Genomic DNA, 20,670 nt, shown 5'->3' on the forward strand with positions numbered 1-20,670 from the left:
GAATCTCAAATGCCTCCGTACTCCCTATGTAGTGCGCTACGTAGGTCAAAAAACTATGACTTCTACACATAAATTTAGCACTACGTGTTAACAATAGAGTCGTACATCGTAGGGTTGAATATCTGGCCTTCTTTTGGAGATATGTTTACCTGTTTGAGTGCAGAGGCCTTTGTTTCACGAGCTACGTAGTGCACTATATAGGGAGTATGGAGCCATTTGGAATTCAGCCCTTAACTATGACCCTTTAACGACGTGACGAAAGATCCTGTTAAACTAAAAAAGGAAATAAAGCATATACATTTTTATTTTAACCTAACAAAAGTTTTTTTGGTGTTGTATATTAATATTTTACAATCAATATTATCTATGTGTATTAAATGATTTAAGCGATACATTTGGTCTAGAACTTACAGGACGAGGTTACAGGACAGCTGCTTTTATTCTTTTCCGCTTCCAGGACCTGCGCCTCTCTAAGCCCATGTGTGTAGTTTCCAGCATGGCTACGAAAGGCAAACAGCGGCCAAAAGCCGTGAGACGGGAGGAAAATGAAGAGGACACGTTTGAAAATGACAACGACGAAGCAGAGGAAGGGGGGCAGGACGGGGACGAGGAGTTTACTCTGGAGGATGTCCTGCGTTTGGGTGGCACTAAGGTGAAGAAAACTGAGAACTAAACGTGCAGCTCGCTAACTCAGCTAGCTCAGTGCTTCATACGAGGACCCTCAGAGCAGAGCAGCCACACGTGGAGAGCTGCGTTTAGTCTGGGGGGCTGCAGATGTAGTCTAGTCGAAAAACACATGCAGTTCAGTTATTTAGTTATTATAGTAATCACTGCTTTCAGAAATCCTTTGTCCCGCTGTGCTTCATTGCTTATGGAAGCCTGTTTCCGCCACTGGAGAAAAAGTCACAATACTGAGAGTTTTCTATCGTTTTGACTTAGTGTCTTATAGTCAATGAGATAGTAACTCGTAATTATGAGATACTAAGTGATAATTATGAGATATAAAAGCATAATAATGAGATGTTTAGTCATAATTATGAGATATTAAGTTACAACAATGAGATGAATTATGGGAATATAAGCCATGATATGATGCTAAGTCATAATAATGAGATGCTAGGTAATTATGTAATATTAAGTCATCATTATGAGATTGAATCTCATAATTATGGGAAAGTAAATCATAATTATGAGGTACTAAGTCATAATTATGGAAAACCTTCTCATTATTATGCCTTACTAGATGGCTATATATATATTTTTTCCGGTTGCAGAAATTGGCTTCCATAATTGCTAGCTTTTGTTCTAACAGGGGAAGTCAGTAAGAGCTCATCTGCCTCAATTCTTTCATTAACGTTTCATTACATACTTCAAATAAGTATGTTGGGAGTTGTTTTGGGACTTGAAAGGAACCTGGGTTCATGTTTATTATGAAATTTGTTATTTTATTTACTATACAAAGTGAGCATCTTATGAATTACTATATATGTTGTTGATAATGGTAAAATAGTGGAATTCTGAAAAAAATAAGTTTTCTTTTGGAACTGTTTCACCTTGCAGCAGTTGCTTGTACCTCTTTGTCATGGATGGGTTTTAATAAATGGGTTTTAAGCCAAAACTGTATCTCAAAACTATCGTAAAACAATTTCTCAGGCAGTGTATTCATAAAAAAAATCATGTAATAACTTTCTGTGAGGGAGCATTTAGTGATACTAAACTCTTCGAAATTCTGGTTATCACCATCACTGTGAACAATTCTGACACTTTAGAAGGGAGCAGTTCACATCAAACTACTGTGAATGACATTTTTTAATATCTTAATGATGGAGTTTTGCAGAAATTTGGAAAAAATTGTTGGGAAAACCCCCTAAGTGTAGTAGTTAAGTTGCCTGAAGTTGGAACTATCAACTAGTAGTGTTTTTTACATAAAAGTTTATGTAAAATATAATAGATGTCAATTATTAATTCTTTATTTCTTTGTTCATACAGGCAGACTATGTTATGCTTGTTGGCCTCGATGACAGTAACGAGCTAGTAAATGGCGGAAAGAAGGGTGCCATCGACGATTTGGAGGATGGTGAACTAGAACAGTTCATCACGAAGCTGGGAATCCGTAACTATTTAGACCAGCAGATTGTGAAAGAAGACGGCGACGATGATGATGAACAAGAGGAGAAACCCACAGAACCCGCTGAGAAAAAGGAGGTCAAGAAAAAGGAACCTTCCAAAACAGAGTCTGACAAAGCCAAGCAAGAAGCGGAGCGCAAGAAGAGGGATAAAGAGGCAAAGAAAGCAGCAGCTGCTGTAAAGAAGGCCAGGCAAAACGCGAGCATTTTCGAGTTCTACCCCAGACAGACGCTTTTGGTCAAACCTGGGGGAAAATGGTATGATATAGACTACACTTCAGAGACCAGCTCTTCAGCTCAAGACGAGTCATTAGTTTCTCAGTACAAAGTTTTGGCTCAGAAGCTCTTTGAGGCCGAAGCTGAACTCTATAAAACCAAGAAGAACTTTCAGAAAGGAGCCAACACGACCTGGATGAAGAATGTTGTTTCTACAGGAACTCTGGCTGACAGAATGGCCGCTCTGACGATTTTGATCCAGGATGCTCCGGTGCACTGTCTGGAGCACATTGAGAGCTTGGTCACTTTGGTCAGAAAGAAGGGCAGTCGCAGGGAAGGTCTGATGGCTGTGGAAACCCTTAAGGAACTTCTGTTGTCTGACCTTTTGCCAGAGAAGCGTAAGCTTCGTGCCTTCGCACAGCGACCTTTCAACGAGCTGGAGGAGCGAGCCAGCGGCAACAGAGACGTCCGAGACCGGAGGCTAATCCTGTGGTACTTTGAGCACAAGATGAAGCTGATGATGGCTGAGTTTGTGGTGGCCCTTGACACTTTGGCTCATGACTCCGTCCTGGCCTCTAAAACCAAGGCGCTAACCACTGCTCATGAGCTGCTCTGTAACCGCCCAGAGCAGGAAAAAGCCCTGCTGGCTCACATAGTCAACAAGCTAGGAGACCCTGAGTACAAAGTGGCCTCCAAAGCGTCCTATCTGTTGGAGACGCTGCTCCACAAACACCCCAACATGAAAGGGGTGGTCTGCACCGAAGTGGAGAACCTAATGTTCAGGCCCAACATCAGCCCCAAGGCTCAGTACTACGCCACCTGCTTTCTCAACCAGGTCATGCTGAGCCACGAGGAGGCCGACCTGGCCACCAAACTCATCACCATCTACTTCACCTTCTTCCGCATGTGCGTCAAGAAGAAAGACGTGGAGTCCAAAATGCTCAGTGCTCTGCTGTCAGGAGTGAACAGGGCGTATCCGTACACTAAGGTGGGCGACGAGAAGGTGCAGGAGCAGATGGACACACTGTTCAGAGTGGTGCATATGGTGAAGTTCAGCACCGCACTGCAAGCTCTAATGCTGCTATTTCAAGTCATGAACTCTCAGCAATCGGTGTCAGATCGCTACTATGTAGCTCTTTACAGGTGAGTGCCGATTTATGGCTTTAATTTATGGCTTCAAGTGACTTTTTGCTCCACATACAGACTGCACTCTGCACTGTTAATATTATATAGCATCCCACAGCTGTTATGCGGTGTATAGAGATGGGCAATATGGCAAAACTATAATATTGGAGGATATCACGGTATTTATATTTTCAGACACCTGATGAGTTGGAACAGAGGAAAAAAAACAGTGGTGCCACATCTTAAAAATAAAAAATAAAAATTAAATTTAAAAAATTTGTTTCTTTTGCAAACTATATTTATTTTGCATACTATGTTGCACTAAATCCAGTTAAACTGGACTGATTTTGCTCCCTTTATAATGAAACATGCAGTTGATTAGTGTACTTAGAATATACACAGTGTGTTCAGAAAGGCATTTTGTATTGTCGTATAATTGATCATGATAAAAATATACGTTATCATTTTGCCCATTCCTAGTAGTACAGTTGCCAAGTTTGTGTGGATCTGCTTCTCACAGGAAGCTGCTGGATCCAGGCTTGTCCGTGTGCTCGAGGCAGAGCATGTTCCTCAACCTGCTGTATAAATCCCTGAAAGCAGACGTAGTCCTGCGGCGGATAAAGGCTTTTGTAAAGAGGCTTCTGCAGGTCAGCTGTGAGCAAAGCCCAGCCTTCGCATGCGGAGCGCTCTTCCTGGTGTCAGAGGTGATGAAGAGCAAGCCTGGCCTCAAGCTCCTTCTACAAGAACAAGAGGTATGTCCTATTCTAATAATAACATAAGTAGTAATAGTAGCAACTCAAAGTAAAGTTAATAGGAACATTTATTAATAAAAATAAAAGGTAAAAGAACTAAAATCAAGAGTGTTAAACTGAAATAAAAATAAAAGACAAACTAATAAAATAGGATTCTAAAAAATGCAAAAAGGAAAGATGTGGACGAGACCATAGGGGAGGCAGGGCAAAACATTTTGATGTCTGAATACATCGTCTGGAGACACAATACCAACACAATATTTTTGTTTTTCTAACTTAGATAAAAACCACCAAAAAAAAGCTAAAAAACCTGTAACTTTAAACTGTAAATTTAGTAGAATTTCAGAAATATTGTAGAAATGCTGGTGATACCAGGAAAGTATATTTTGTGACATAATTTAAGGTATTGTACACGTATTTTCATATGTCTTGTATAATACCAACATCTTTGCATCTGTCTTCTTTATTTACAAATATACACATTAGGATGCTGAGGAGGAAAAGTTTGAAGACCTTAAAGGGGAAGATGATGATGAGGAGGAGAGGTTTGTGGATGCTGATAAAGTTGAAGAGGGACAGAGTGAAAAACCTGAGCAGCCCAAACCAACTGCATCTTGGGTACATCACCAAAACCTGGAGGGTAAAGTGGATCAATTTTAAAATATTTGTGATGCTGTTGGATTTCGTGTTTTGCTGCAGTTTGAAGCCGCGGTCACGTTTGTTAGAACACTTTTGAGAAATATGAAGCAAGTTTATAGAGAAGTCTTTATTGTTGAACAGGTTCTTTATGCTGTTTTGTTTAATTGTATGGTTATATTTTACATTAAACACACTGATAACTGTAATGAGTCAGTAAATGTCCATTAATTTGCTGCAGGCACCATATGTTTGTTTGCAGACCAATGTCGTGGTTATATTTTAATCTTTGATAAGATAAAGTCTCTCGTACCTGCTGTCTTCTGTAATGTTTTGTAGCTACAGTGAGGGAAAAAATGGCAGAACTTGATTGGTCATATTAATTTTCTCTTTTCGTAATTATATTATTTATTTTGCAAATGGTTTTCATCAAAAACATTCCTCCTCCTCAAGCAAACTTTTTATGATTTTATTCGATATTTGCCATTTCCCTGGAAACTCCAAAGGCTCCTGATCCTTCTTAAATTGCATGCTTCTTTTTATTCAAGAGTTTGAATTGAGTTTACTTTGGCCAAAGGTACCTAATGAAGTATTAATGTTTTGTTATCAAAAATCATACAATGCTGAATCACAGCGGACTTTTTTATTACATTGAAGCAGACTCTTAAATGAAGTGAAAAAGATTTCTCCAAAGTGATTTAGATTAATTACAAGTAGAAAACACAAAGGGCCTGATTCATAAAACTTGGCAGTAACAGCGCTACACCATACGAAATGTGCAGCACTGTAAATAAGAGCTATTCATAAAGTTACGGTAACCCTCATTTATGAATGAGTTAATGTTTTACCAGCATGCTTTTTGCTCTTAATGTCACTGAAAATCTGCTGTTTTATGAATCGGGCCCAAAGTACCCGATTGTATAAATGTTTACCACCTTAATATGATTCTCATACATCATCACTGGTGTAGCCAGTTGTTCTTAAGTCAGAGAATTAGTTAAATGGAGATCACCTGTGTGCAGTCAATGCACCGGGATCTAGAAGGTCCAGCTTCTGGTGATGTCTCCCAGTCTGATGCTGACCCCCTGCACACAGTCAAAGCTACACAGGAATGGTGTAAAAACAATGTTATCGTTGTGGAGTGGCCAAGACAAAGGTCCAGATGTCAAGCCAATAGAGGGATTGTGGCTGAACTCTCACGATACCCAAGCAACCTGACAGAACTTGAGCAGTTTTGCAAAGAGGAATGAAGAAAAATTGCAGTGTCCAAAAGCGCCGTGATTGATGCCAAAGAGCATCTCTAAATGCTGACTTAACGGGGTGAAGTGTTATGCAATCAGTTACTTTGTTTTGTAACTGAATAATTTAAATCACTTAACAGAGACTGTTTTTCACTTTGACATTTGATATTCTGTGGTAATAAAACGTGAAGACTTTCAAGGAGGTGAACACTTTTTATAGGCATTGTAGGTGTTTGTAATTAAGTTAATTATTAAGTTAATTAAAGCTGCACATGCTTCTCCACTAAAACTTTCATTAAGGATATTTCTCTCTCCGTGCAGCCACTATTAGATCTCATTTGGAAACTGTATTTCCTGTTTTCTGCTGCAGGTGGTAAAAGCAGGGAGGCGTATGACCCGACTCACAGAAATCCTTTGTACTGTGGAGCAAACTACACCACACTGTGGGAGCTGCAGAAGGTACGGAACTCTTTCACTTTTGAGAATGAGTGTGCGCCTGATCTTGTTGATGATCTTGTGCCTTACTTGGGTATTTTGTCTTTTGTAGCTCTGTGTTCATTTCCACCCCTCCGTGGCTCTTTTTGCAAGGACCATAATGCAGGTGAGTGTAAAGACACCTGACGCTCCTAACACTTCTTACTAGGGATGTGCACAGGTACTTGAGTACTCAGTTCACAGTTTGTGGTGGCAGTATTCAAATACTGAAGTACTGTTTGGGTATTTGTCACCTTTCATTATGGGAAGACAGAGAAAATACACAGGCTAAAAATCTGTGAAATGTTGGTTTTATGTCATAACAGGACTTTAAGTATATCATACTTAAGCTACTACAAGAAAGGAGTGCCCGAATGTGTGCACATGGCCAATGACGTGACGGAAAAGGCAAAGATAGATAGCACGACTTTCACTAACTAGGCTGATGATAGCTAGGTCCAACAGTGGAAATATTATTATTATTATTATTATTATTATTATTATTATTATTACATACAAATAACATTTTGGGACCTTGTCCACTGGAAAAAAAAGACCTAGTGTTGAAGGTGACTGGTCATCATCAGCATCAGATAAATTGGGTGAACCAACATGAGGAGGGTGTAGCCTACATACAGCAATTCAAGTGTAAAACTCAGTACCAGTACGATTAGAATTACTTTCTTTTCAAAATGTCTAATGCTTGATATGTCAGTGTTAACCTCAAAATAAACAATAATACAAGCAGGAACCATGCCACATACTTTTGGATCCATGTTTAATATAGAGATTGATTTGTGTTGCCTATTATATTTGCAGTTTTTATTCATTTCTGTTGTCACTGAAATTCTAAGTCTGATAAATAGCTCAATAATGATATCGGTGGAGATAATTAATATTATGACCAGTCAACAGGCTTTTGCTGAGAAGCTAACAGTCCATACTTTGAAGCTTTGTAGAATAGAGAGTCAATAATGACATAATGGTACAAATAAAGGCCACTTTAGCAAAACGAGGTGATATTATTGATTTAGGAGAGTGTGTGGAAAACGTTGTGCGTCATTCTCAGAAATGTGTTATTATTAATGTAAGCTGTGTACATCCCATGAGCCACCAGTATTATCTAGTGTAATTTCAAAAAGTGTCGCTCCGCTCCAATTCAGCAGCACATTTTTCTGTGTCATCAGGGAGAGTTCATCCAGTACACAGGAGACCCTCTGCAGGACTTCACACTCATCAGGTTTCTGGATCGCTTTGTGTTCAGAAACCCCAAACAAATAAAGGGCAAACGTAAGCAAAATATTCTTCTGCATGTTCTAATGACATTAAGGAGTACACCACCTGTTAACCCAGATTTTAATCTCTTACTCACATAACCAAATGATACCTCATTATTCTGCATTATTTTTCATTGTAAATGTAGTTACTGAGCCTTAGAATGAGTGTCTGTGAAGTTTAAAAGTTAAACATTTACATAATATCACCATTCTCTCTTCTTTTACAGAAAACACAGAAGCCACTGTAATGCAACCAAAGCACAGACAGTCCATGAGTAACGTCCGCTCATTACCTGGTGAGTATTTCTGTATGTAGGAATACAGAAAAATAAGTGATCATTGTATTTTTAAAAAAATGAAAAAAATCACTGGCCAAATATATTTTTTTGCAACTTCCCAGTAAACTCCGAGGAGTATCTGGCGAAAGAGGAGAGTCAGATCCCTGTGGATGAGGTGTTCTTTTACAGGTAAGTGTTTAATGGTTGACTGAACATTGGCCTTAATTGAACTTGCTTGACCTAAAACTTGCATTCAGCTTAGTTGTTATATCCAGTATTATGTAGCGCAGTGTTAAATCCCTCTGCCTCATAAATGTTGTTTTATGCATGAAAAGTAATGTGTGAGGCAACCTCAGCTTCATCGTATTTCTCAATTGATTTGTCTCATACGCTTGTCCCATACACTCACCACTCAGGCCATCAGTCACTGCTGGAATTTGGAAAATATTACAGTAATTCACACGTCAGTACCAGCTGGTACCTTCTACACCACTGTAGGAGGCGAGTTCTCATGTTTAGAAGGGATTTAGCGAGGGGTAAATGTTTCGTTTTGGTCAGAGTGCCCCTTTTAATGGACCTTAGAATAACACTAACGTGATTGCGTATTTTTGGTGATACTGATAAGACCATTTTAAGTGCAGATATTAAACAGACTTGTCAGCACCAGCAACCACAGAATGCAGCAGCAGCTGTTAAAGCTCTTCGTTCTTTCACTTTTCAGGTTCTTTAAGAAACGTGAGGGAGAGAAGCGGCTGCAGAAGCCTCGAGGAGGTGATGATGAGAGTGTGGAAGATGTGGATGATGATGAGTTTGACCGAATGCTTGGTAAGTACAGCAAGAGTAAAAACGGCAAAGATGTTTAGAAACCAGAAGGTTCTCCCTGTGACATGTTTAGAAACCAGAAGGTTCTCCCTATGACATGTTTAGAAACCAGAAGGTTCTCCCTGTGACATGTTTAGAAACCAGAAGGTTCTCCCTGTGACATGTTTAGAAACCAGAAGGTTCTCCCTGTGACATGTTTAGAAACCAGAAGGTTCTCCCTATGACATGTTTAGAAACCAGAAGGTTCTCCCTGTGACATGTTTAGAAACCAGAAGGTTCTCCCTATGACATGTTTAGAAACCAGAAGGTTCTCCCTGTGACATGTTTAGAAACCAGAAGGTTCTCCCTGTGACCAGCATTGTTAAAATAATGTACTTTTTCAGACACTTTTGAGGGCGACAGCTTCTTTGCGGATTTTAAGGATGCTGAGCTGGACTTTGCTGGGTAAGTCACCTTTAATTGTATTGGTTAAACTGCTACAGTAAACATAGAAACAGCAACATTTTTTCTCCATTTTTTATGATGTGCATAAACGAGTGCTAAAAATAAAGCAAGACAGATTAGACATGCTTTGTACTTAAGAGCAGCCAAATGTACTGCATAAGGAATATATATCCCAATGCGAAAAATAAAATGTGAAATATGGTCTCTGCAAATGTTATGGCACATCCATATTTGTCAGTATGATAAAATCAAATAAAGCAAATAATACATTTAATAAAAGCAAATAAATAGAAATTGTCATTTTATTAAGTGTGTTCCCTGTAGAGGGTATTTTCCACTCAGAAACTTAATGTAATTTTACCAGGGATTGTTTTTGCATACGACTGTTGCTTTCTTTTATTTCATAAACCAATAAAATGCTAGAGATTGTGCTTTAAGTCACTCATATTGAAACGAGCTGCGGGCAGCAAAAATGTGCATCAGATAACGGAAACCTATTTAATGAATCTCTCTTACAGTAATGTGAAGGCCAAATCCAAGAAAGGCAAAAAGGCTGAAGACTCTGACTCTGACCTGGACTCAGAAGATGACCTGGATGATGAGGAAGTGTCTCTGGGAAGTATGGACAGGGAAGAGTTTGGAGACGAGCTAGAGGAGGAAGGTGGCGAGTTTATGGACCTTGAGGGAGAGGATGAGGAAGAAGGTGGGTGTGTAGTGAGTTTGAGCTGGCCTGAATAATTTGAATATTTGAGTATTTGTTTGTTACATAGGTATTTATTTCTCTCTTTAGTATTCAGAAGCTTTGTCTCTTTTGTTAAGGTACATAAATTGTAAAAGGAAAAGAATTTCGGAAAGAACTGTTATTTTTAATATCTGAGAACATATGGAGATAAATAAATTACAGCTGGTTTAGTTGAATACATGAAAAGTCACTTCACCTCAGAGCACAACAAACCGCCCCACTTTTTACACACTTACTGAAGCTAAAAGAGCAAAGATGCCCTGAAAATCATGTGGGAGCTCTTTAAAGAGGAATTGCATTTATTTTTAAATGTAAACACATCATTCAGAGTGGTTTGGTGTAAATTGTTCACTGTAGAGAAACTAACAGACTCAGATTTCTTTACAGTGGTGGTGATAGGAACCAGGGGTCGCCATGACTACAACACAAATATAGCCATTTTATTTACTATCCAAAACCACCAGTGAACCTACACAGGTCTCCTGAGATTTTATATGCAATATTAGTCATGGCAAAATAGTTGTGAAACTGAAAGAAAAATATTTTTTGGAGTCTGTTTTGCCTTACAATGCTCTGCATCTCTCCGCCATGAATGTTGTTAGGCCAAAGTCATATCTCAGATTTATCGTGAACAATGTCTCAGGCATCAGGCAGTGCATTCGTAACCATTTAATGTAATAATTTTCTGTGAAGGAGCTTTTAGAGACACTCTTCAGATATCTGGCTCTTTTCACCACCACTGTGAACAATTCTGACTCTAGAATGTAGCTGTTTGCATGAAACCACTCTGAATTACTTTACATTCATAACCACTTAAACATCTGTGGATTTCCCCTGTAATACATAATTAGGTCTACTGGAAATGTTTTAAACTGCAGTAAGAAATATTTTAAATAATAAACTGAAGCTAAATGTAATGTTTTTATATTTCAGTACCAGAGCTCGAGGACGACGAAGGAGACTTTGATGGTGCGTTTCTCGATTTTTTTTTTTTTAAAAGCGTATTAGTAGTTGTTGTTCAGGCATATGTGCAGTTCATAAATCTCTGATCTGTTTTGTTAATATCTTGTGTTTGAAGGTGAGGATGAAGACATGGATGATCCACCAGACATCAGAACAAAACTCAAAAAGGGAAAGAGGAAATCGTCAGAGCAGTTTGACTTCTCTGGATCTTTGGGTGAGCTGGGGACTTTCAGTACTTTCATCTCTCTCTTTATAGCTTTACTCTTATGAAGCTATTTAATGTAGATTTAAGTATAATACAATGGAAGCCTATCTACATTTGCACTACAAGGCATACGTGTATATATAATAAAATGATTATCATTTTATTTTAACTTTATTTTTGATGCTATACAGCTTTCTTAGTTGTTTTTGTTTACAGGCTCCTAACTTTCCTGTAATAAATGTTCTGAAATTATTTGTAATCGGTTGGATTCGCTTTATTGAAAACATTGATTTCAGTCTGTTGAATTGTACCTAATAGACATCTGATGGTTATATGTTCTGAATAACCATACATTTGCTCTTCCTTTAGGGCTGAAACCAGAAAAGAAGAAAAAGAAAGGAAAGAAGGATGTAGCAATGTTTGCATCAGCTGAAGAGGTAAAAAGTCTTTTTTTCTGTCATACACAATGATTTTGCACAATATTTTAAGTATCTATGAAGGGTGTGCACTTCGTCTAAGAATTGCAGTAGCAGTTTGTCTGAGTTCTGCTCTCTTAAAGATGTGATGTCTCCTTTTTTTCCCAGTTTGGGGAACTGCTGGATGAAAACGTGGGCTCCATGTTTGACAACCTTGGCATGAACGCGATGGCCAACAAAGATAAAGCCAGTGAGTACTGAACACAGACAGCTGTGGTATGTGAGAGAAAAGTGGGAAAAAATGGACAGATCATGGATTAAACAGTTGTATTTATTGATTTGGCTAGATGCTAGCCAAACTCCCCCCACAAGGGTGAAGTTACTTAATGCTGACTGACATCCAGGGGGCCTGTCAGCATATAAATAATCAACCATCAGTGACACTCATTATTCACCACTGTACCTATCCATACGTTCACTTTATTCACTGTACTTATTTCTACTGCAGCAGACTAAACTTGTCCTTCTCTTTTTCCTCTTCCAGGTGTCAAACAACTGAAATGGGAAGCCCAGCGTGACGAATGGATCCGAGGGCGCGACGTGAAGACGCTCCGGAGGAAAAAGACCATGTTTAAAAAAAGGAAACAGTTTGGAAAAGCCAAACCAGCCAAAAGAACTGCTGGCAAAAAGAAATGAACAGTCTGACATCCTCTTGTGTATCTGTGTGCCTTTAATCTTGCTTAGACCACGCTTCCCGATCTGCTTCCCGGATGCCATAAATTCCAGACCACTCGTTGGACTTGTAAAAAACTGAGAGTAAAGGAAGAGTGTTAAGTTCATCAGGGAGTTCGTTATTCATGTTTAGTTGCCCTGTTAGTGGCAAATGTTGCTATCAAGGACACAAAACTACGGATCCCCGGAGGGGACGGAGGTAAAAAAAAAAAAAAAATTATAATTTGAGCGAACATTTTGTAGTTCGTACGCACATTTTCTCTTATTCGTGGTCACGATTTCTTAAATCGTTACCTCATTTTCTTTTAAGCGTGCGCACTTTTCTTTACTTCGTGGGTTCGTTTTTTTTTATTCGTGATCACGATTTTCTAGTTCGTTTTCTCTTAACCGTGGTCATGTTTTATTTTTAACTGAATGCACGTTGTTTGTGTTTTGATAACAGCTCCCTGAGACTGTCTGATGGGTTTTGATGAGTTAGATTGATGAGATAATGAACAGAGATGCTCATCAGGTCTGATTTTGATCTGGGGGGTTATGAGGAAACTGCAGCTCCTCTTCACAGCGAATGGCCCCCGGTGTTCCTGCTCCTGCGTCAAGCTGCGGTGTTAGAGACCGTCATACAATTACAGGACGAAATGATCAGCGTTTCAACATCCTCGCATTAATATATCTACATCTAATCCATAGATCTATTAAACTCTCTCGCTATTTGACCTCATCCCACATGAATGTTTCTGTGTGTGTTTAATCTGAGTTTGTTGAAACGTTGACGCTGATCATTTCTTCCTGTAATTGTGTGATGATCTCTAACACCACAGCTTGTTGCGGGAGCAGAAACAGCGCTAAGCGGCCGCTCTGTGTCTATGTCTGTTAAATATGATCATTAGACAGTGCAGTTTAGTGAAGGTTGTGGTTGTAGTTTATTGTCTTCCTTCATTTCACCACCAAACTGCAGCTGCACTGATGAATCTGAGGGCCATTTGCTGTGAAGAGGAGCTGCAGTTTCCTCATAACGCCCCAAATCAAAATCAGACCTGATGAGCATCTCTGTTCATTATCTCATCAATCTAACTCATCAAAACCCGTCAGACGGTCTCAGGGAGCTGTTATTTACTTCTGCACCGGACAAGAAACACGACCTGTATCTACTACACTGATTTTGCGCACGAATCAAAAAAATAAACAACGTGCGTTCAGTTAAAAATAAGGCATGACAACGATTAAAAGAAAACGAGAACGGATTAGAAAATCGTGATCACGAATAAACAAAAACGTACCCACGAAATAAAGAAAACGTGCGCACGTTTAAAATAAAACAAGGGACCGATTTAAGAAATCGTGACCACGAATAAAGGAAAACGTGCGTACGAACTGCAAAACAGTCGCTCGAATTAATTATTTTTTTTTACCTCCGGGGCTCTGTACAAAACAGTTCAACATGTAAAAACGTGCATTTTGTAATAAATGTTGTTTTACAGTTTGTTTTTCTTTGATGCTATAAATACTACAACAAGTGACCAATCCAACTGATAGTCAATAAAAGGATTATAATTACATGTAACAAAAAAAAAATTCTGAGTACTATACAAAACGAAATGTAATCACTTTACAAAATTATGTGGTATTTTTCCAAACGTTTGTGGTATTTTTTTCAAACCGCTTTCAGAAAGAAAAAAAAAACTACACAAAGAGATGTGATTGAGATCTGGGTCACTGGCTGATACAGTCAGATAATGAGGATGAAAAAAGCAGATGACTGGAACTGGAGAGGACATTTAATTCTGTACATCTTGCTATATAATATGTACACAATGTTCTATACCTTTCTACTGTAAAATTAATGGATTAATAAGCCGTTAATCTATTGTAGAGTAAATTTCCACTGTCTATACGGGTTGTAGAGAGCATTTTATCACCATTTTCCATACAGCTCCTGATTTTTTTAACAAGATCATGGTCATTATTTTTAGATGCTGCCCAGGCCTAATTAGATTACAGGATTTTTTAAATACTCCTAATGTATCATTGGTCTAATATTGAATCTTTTGAAAGGGGAGAATTGAGTGTTGCATCATAAAATTGAAACTGGAAAGAATCAATGTACCTTCAAGAACTGATGGGAAGTACTTGTTCATTGTGCCTCTAAAATCTGAAAGAAAATTCAACATATTCACAATGTTTCACAGGAAATTCCACTTATTTTTTTTATTTCTGCATAATTAAGTCTTTGAGAAGTCATTCAAAGTGGTTTTGTGTTCACTGTAGAGAAATTTACTAACTAGATTTCTTAACCGTAGTGCTGATAGGAACCAGGGGTCACCTTGTCTGAAACACAAAAACAGCTGTTATATTTACTGTCCTTGTGAACCGGCATGTGTTTGTGTAATCTTGTAAAACGGTGGTAAATCGGAAAAAGTTTTCTTTGGGCAGTATATTTATCTTATAGCTATCCGCTATGAATGGGTTACAAAAATGTTTTAGGTGAAAATCTTTTCAAAACTCAACAGTGTCTCAGGCATCAGGCAGCTTATTTATAACCATTTCATGTAATAACTTTCTGTTAGGGATTTTTGGAGACAAACTTTTCAAACGTCTGATTCTTATCACCACCGCTGTGAACAATTCTAAGTTTCTTTAGGATGGAGCATTTCATACTAAACCACTCTGAATGACTTTACATGTTATCCATTCAATTAAGCAGAAAATGTGAAAAATTGATGTCAATGTAAGGAAAAAATATCAAAGTGTTCTTATAAAAACTATATTACCTTGGCTGGAGTTCATTTTATGAAACAGCCCATAGGCTGCAAACACACCAGCAACCTCCAGAAGAATAACTCCTTTGAATATTCTTCTGGCCATGGGCTCCATGGTCTTGGGGGCCATCTAGAGGAGAGATTGGAGGACAGTGAGCATTAATGAAACAAGTGCGAAGAGATGTGTGGTGAAGAAGGAAACACAAGTATCACTGGGGAAAAGGAAGTGTGCTTGTAATGCCTTCAGATAAAGCGGTCACTGAACAACCCCTGTTTCCACTCACTGGTCACTTTGAGCTCTATCGACCTTACAGATCCAGTATAGAAAAACACAATGATACTTTTCATTCATTTTACTGAATTTGTAAACTAATAGAAATGTAATTTCTTCAAGATGCTAATCAAGATGAATCTAGTCCCAGTTTCTTCTTTTTATAAATGTTATTTACTGCATTTCTAACACAGGTAAGTGTTACATTTCTCCATATTGCTAATCCAAGTGGATCTAACTCTAGTTTCTACATTTATTAAATGTTTCTGTATCAGCGCTGGCCGTTATGTATATAAAATTCCCATATCAGTGCATCCTTATTAGAAGTGTGTATAATTAGAAATGGTAGCCCACCTGTTGCTGTATTTTATCAGCCCCCTCTGCCCCATTAACTGCTGAAGTTACAAATAGTGTTTCACAGGACAGCCAATCAGAACAGAGGTTCTTTGTATGCATCCATCAGTTATAACACTAAAACCACCTTCTTGTATCTACAATCATTGTCCATTTTATCAGCTCCACTGACCATGTAGGAGCACTTTGTAGTTCTACAATTACAGACTGTAGTCCATCTGTTTCTCTGCATACTTTGTTACCCTGTCAGGACCCCCACAGAGCAGGTACTATTTGGGTGGTGGATCATTCTCAGCACTGCAGTAACACTGACGTGGTGGTGGTGGTGCGTTACTGTGTGTTGTGCTGGTACAAGTGGATCAGACACAGCAGTGCTGCTGGAGTTTTTAAACACTGTGTCCACTCACTGTCCACTCTATTAGACACTCCTAGCTTATTGGTCCACCTTGTAGATGTAAAGTCAGAGACGGTAGCTCATCTGTTGCTGCACAGTTTGTGTTGGTCATCTTCTAGTCCTTTATCAGTGGTCACAGGACGCTACTCACAAGATGCTGTTGGCTGGATAGTTTCGGTTCTCAGTCCAGCAACAACACTGAAGTGTTTAAAACTCCAGCAGCACTGCTGTGTCTGATCCACTCGTACCAGCACAACACACTAACATATCACTACCACAGTGTCACTGCAGTGCTGAGAATGATCCCCCACAGAGTGCTCCTATATGGCAAGGGGAGCTGATAAAATGGACAATGAATGTAGAAACGATGTTATGGGTCATCGGCGTATATCAGTCTTAAAGGCACAGCAACACAACCAACCGGTTTAATTCTAAGGAACACGGAGGGGTAAATAGAAAAAATTGATAATTTATTAGTAATTTTATTAAATGTCATAAGTGGGCCTTGATTTGGCCTCTTATTCGACTTTTCCGTTCCACCTTAAATGGTGCACCATTCACGTCCTGGTGTCAGACTGTTAGAATACCAGAAAGTGAACTGCAGCACCATTTAAGGTGGAACGGAGAAATCGAACAAGACGCTGGAGAATATGGAGGCGCACGGGGTCGTGTTTCCTTCCCCTGAGCCACATCAGCTAATGATGAGGTTAGATGAGTGAGCTGTATCAGTGGAGGCGGACTGAGCTGTAAATGCTGTTACAGAAAACTTATGAATTCAGACTCACCTTCAGGATTTCACCGACAACACAGAGCGAAATGTGTCCGAGCTACGGAAACACGGTTGGACCAAATTACCATCGAAACGAGAAACAGGATTTCGGTGGAAGAAACGCCGAAGTCTGGTCAAACTAAACACTAAGATAATATATATTTATTTATTAATTATTTATATATTTATTTGGGGTTTTATTTATATCAACACATTTATTTACTCTTTAATTTTTAAAATGTTTTTTTTTGTACTCCGGAGGAATATAATGTTTAGGGGACGCTGAATGACTTTACTAGAATATCTGTGTTTTATTCTTTTTACTGCATTTGTAACACTATAGAAATAAAATTTATATTTCATAATGCTAATTCAGATGGATAAAATGGATATTGGAATCGGCCCACAATTCCTATTATACTTTGTTTCTATTGTTGCTTGTAATGGTACGCTTTAAAACATTTATTTATTTATTCATTTATTTATTTACTTACTTACTTACTTACTTACAGGTGACTTTTATTCATCAGCTGATGAAACGGACGTTGCACTTTCGAGACTGTGATTGAACGAGATGGTCAGCAGGTGTCGCTGCAGTTAAGGAATTTGTATTCTCTTTATTTTTATGAGGAAGTGTACAGAAATATAAGTACAGCTTATATGACTGTAAACAAAACAATTTTCAGAGAATATCTGGGTGTAAAATAAGTAGTATGGCTTGTCTTTGCTCTTCAGCTTAGTTTAATTCATTCAGTCCGTCTCATTTTCTACACCCCTGCAGAAAAAACACAGAAACCACTATAATTCCTGTTGGTTCCTGCTGGTGTCCAATATTTAGCAAAGGTGTTTTTTTTTTGTTTGTTTTTTCTGATGGGTTGACATTGTAGTTGACAGTGTAAAGGGATTCCCGATACATTTAATAGTTTCCTAATGGGATCGAATGGTGTCCTACAGGAAACTAGTGGTCTCTAATAATAACAATTAAACCCATTCCCATTAGAAAGGAAAACCATCAGGTTTTTATCCTAATGGTTCTAATGGTCTTTTGTCAGCAGGGATGAAAGGCCTCCTGGCTTTAAATGTTCACATGTAAACCTGTAAGAAGCCATGAGCTAAAATGTAGGCACCAAGCAACTGTATTTAGGCCTTATATCATCTAAACAGGCCTTACATTCCAATTTATTAATGTATATTTATGTATTATTTTATAATTTAGTAATAGACTAGACCAAATTAAGACCTAATTAACTAACAAAAAAATCAATTCCAGAATGAAATTGTGAAAATGTTTGCATATGTGTGTGTTATAGCACTTTCTGTGAATACAGATCATTTTAGGCCTTGAATTTTTTTTTATTTTACTTTTTTTGTTGCCATTTTTTGACAAGTTTTAATCAAAGTAAAAGCCTAACCTTCAGAAAATGTTATTCTTCCACCTCAGGCTTTCAAATCAGAGACTGTTTATTCTAACATGTACAGCATTTTTCACCACCCTGTTACTGGTTTTTAGGGAGATGTATAAATGGCTTTAAAAAGCCTGTGTACATTCAGTTTATTATTTTCTAACAAGAAATACATATATTTATGAAATGCTTTTTGACCTTTTCAGATACAAAATAAAAATCCAAGGTTTTCTTGTTTTCTGTATTTCTAATGTATATGTTAGTCAAAGTCTTTAGAGTTTTTCTTTCTAAACAAGAATTAATGCAATTTTTCTTGCATTAGTACTTTTAACTAATGACTCTTGTTACTACACTTCTGGTAGCAAAACCTACAAATTTAAATGTTTTAAGACTATTATTGTAACAAAAATCATTGAATAACATGGTTGAAACCTGGTTAACAGGGTTTAACACAGAGGTGATATTGCCCATTAAGTTAATATTAATGCAGTTAAAAAAACACAGAAAGTATACAACATCAAGCAGAAGGGATAAGTTAACAAACATTGAAAAATATCAAAGTATCTAAATGTAATCAAAATGTTTTCATTAAAATCTTTGTTTTAAGCCATTTTTGTTTCATTATCATATAAAAAAATTAAAGGTTAAAAAATTTAAATAAGCAAGCATTCAGGAGTGGTTAGCTTGACATGGTTGCACATGTTGTATGCTGACTAATAACCAGATAGTTTACATAATGGTTGAGCGTAACTCATGCAGCCAAATCAATTTTGATGTGAAAATTGAGAAAATAGAATGAGAATAATTACTTGTCTCACGGTCATTCTGCAGAAGGTTTGGGTAACAGGGCTGTGCATAAAATGTGACACAGGTTAAAATGACTTTTTAATTAAATATATATATAAAAAATAGGGAAGAACAATTCTTTTAAGAGTAAATTGTGTGGAAAATGAACCAAATATCATTGTAATTATGGTGTCAATGGAACATTTTTATAAATATATTTCATAGAGAAGTTTAGTGTCAGTGAGGTGGAGCAGCTCAAAATCACTATGTTAAAGGTGGATATAGATCTAGGTGGATCAATACTAATATTAATAATTTTATTTTAAGTTAAAGTACAGATTCCTTCACTTTTCCCAGAAATAAAAAACAAGTCACTTTATTGTTTTCAAAAGGGTAATAAGACATAAATTGAACTCCTTCAGCATTTAATCCTTCAGCAATATGATATGGCTAAAATAAAAATGAATGTGTCAAAAGCTGATTTTATTGATGTGGGCTGAGATGTAATGCAAGTAGGCTGTTTCCAGCTAATGTTAGTGTGCTGATTGTATTTCATTGCTTTGTACAACACTGTGGTAGCCTGATGATTGTTACATTGTTAAAGGGACACTGACCGAAATGATACATGTAACAACTACATCTGCTCTAAATATACTTATTTGCATCCTACAGTGGTGCAGCAGTAGTCTCTTTAGTTTAAAGATTAGGAAAACACTCCTCTGATGATGTGTTTTGAAGGAGAAAGGAATATTTGAAAAACTGTAGCTGCTTTAGGGTGGATTTTTGGGAATTTGCTGTTGAGACCTCTGAAGTCTTGGACATCATTCTGTAGTCTGTGTCATGTCCATGTTAGGAACTCCAGGTCTAAGCTTGTTTTCTCTATGACAAAAACAAATGCTATTTTCCAAAATTGCCGCCCTGTTAAAAACAAAAATGTTCTTTAAGATGATACGTTTTGCTGTACAGACATCTTTTTCTCAGAATGTCACCAGATCCACTGAATGGTCATTAAGGAGCTGAAATGTGACTACTGCTATATGCAAGTTAACACTGCTGCCCACTGAACTGACCTCCTAAGACTGGCAGCCTCATCAAAAAACCCTAAACAAACCAGTGAACTTTGTCAAATGTGGTATTTTGAAGTGTTAGCTTGCTTGTAGCATGGACATAGCAATATTCATGTTTTGACTGCTAAATGCCCTCATGATTCAGAGGATTCAGTGACACTCAGAGGAGAAAATCTTTCAGCTTTGGAGCATTTTTGTTCCCCACAGGATGTGACAGTGGTGATTTTTGCCATACCGAGAAAACAAGCTTTGTTCCTAATATGGCTATGAAGCTAAATACACAATGATTATACAGCTTCAAAGATCAGAAGGAAGACACACAGCTAACGTTACTGCTATCGCTGCTGTAGCAAACTTTAGTATCAGTCTTCAAATCACAATTACAATGGACAGGACAGAATAAAATGACTTGTTAGATGAG

General features: G+C 37.8%; 2 protein-coding genes across 2 annotated transcripts; one reads left to right on the forward strand and one right to left on the reverse strand.

Moving 5' to 3' along the window:
* Positions 1-452: 452 nt before the first annotated feature.
* cebpz (CCAAT enhancer binding protein zeta) lies at positions 453-12,679 on the forward strand. Its single transcript, XM_036582156.1, has 17 exons — positions 453-652; positions 1,990-3,485; positions 3,988-4,219; positions 4,706-4,859; positions 6,467-6,555; positions 6,644-6,697; positions 7,758-7,860; positions 8,075-8,143; positions 8,248-8,314; positions 8,847-8,950; positions 9,331-9,391; positions 9,910-10,094; positions 11,067-11,102; positions 11,212-11,310; positions 11,671-11,738; positions 11,886-11,967; positions 12,262-12,679. The coding sequence occupies exons 1-17, from the start codon at positions 479-481 to the stop codon at positions 12,411-12,413; spliced, it is 3,225 nt and encodes a 1,074-aa protein (XP_036438049.1). The 5' UTR covers positions 453-478; the 3' UTR covers positions 12,414-12,679.
* On the reverse strand, positions 12,031-17,083 carry LOC118815795 (protein CEBPZOS-like). Its single transcript, XM_036582157.1, has 4 exons — positions 17,010-17,083; positions 15,218-15,335; positions 14,554-14,598; positions 12,031-12,527 (listed from the first exon to the last, which is right to left on the reverse strand). Exons 2-4 carry the CDS (start codon positions 15,333-15,335, stop codon positions 12,448-12,450), a joined length of 243 nt encoding a protein of 80 aa, XP_036438050.1. The 5' UTR covers positions 17,010-17,083; the 3' UTR covers positions 12,031-12,447.
* Between the last annotated feature and the right edge of the window lie 3,587 nt (positions 17,084-20,670).

This window comes from Colossoma macropomum, unplaced genomic scaffold (genome assembly GCF_904425465.1).
Source record: "Colossoma macropomum unplaced genomic scaffold, Colossoma_macropomum, whole genome shotgun sequence".
Classification (NCBI taxonomy): domain Eukaryota; kingdom Metazoa; phylum Chordata; class Actinopteri; order Characiformes; family Serrasalmidae; genus Colossoma; species Colossoma macropomum.

Excerpts from the sequence above, each read along its gene's own strand:
- cebpz (XM_036582156.1), top strand. The coding sequence starts at position 479 with ATGTGTGTAGTTTCCAGCATGGCTACGAAAGGCAAACAGCGGCCAAAA. Across the intron at positions 6,698-7,757 it reads TTGCAAGGACCATAATGCAG|GGAGAGTTCATCCAGTACAC; the intron begins GTGAGTGTAAAG and ends CTGTGTCATCAG. Across the intron at positions 11,968-12,261 it reads GGCCAACAAAGATAAAGCCA|GTGTCAAACAACTGAAATGG; the intron begins GTGAGTACTGAA and ends TTCCTCTTCCAG.
- LOC118815795 (XM_036582157.1), bottom strand. The coding sequence starts at position 15,335 with ATGGCCCCCAAGACCATGGAGCCCATGGCCAGAAGAATATTCAAAGGA. Across the intron at positions 14,599-15,217 it reads TAAAATGAACTCCAGCCAAG|ATTTTAGAGGCACAATGAAC; the intron begins GTAATATAGTTT and ends ATTTTCTTTCAG. Across the intron at positions 12,528-14,553 it reads CTTCCCATCAGTTCTTGAAG|TTTTTTACAAGTCCAACGAG; the intron begins GTACATTGATTC and ends CTTTACTCTCAG.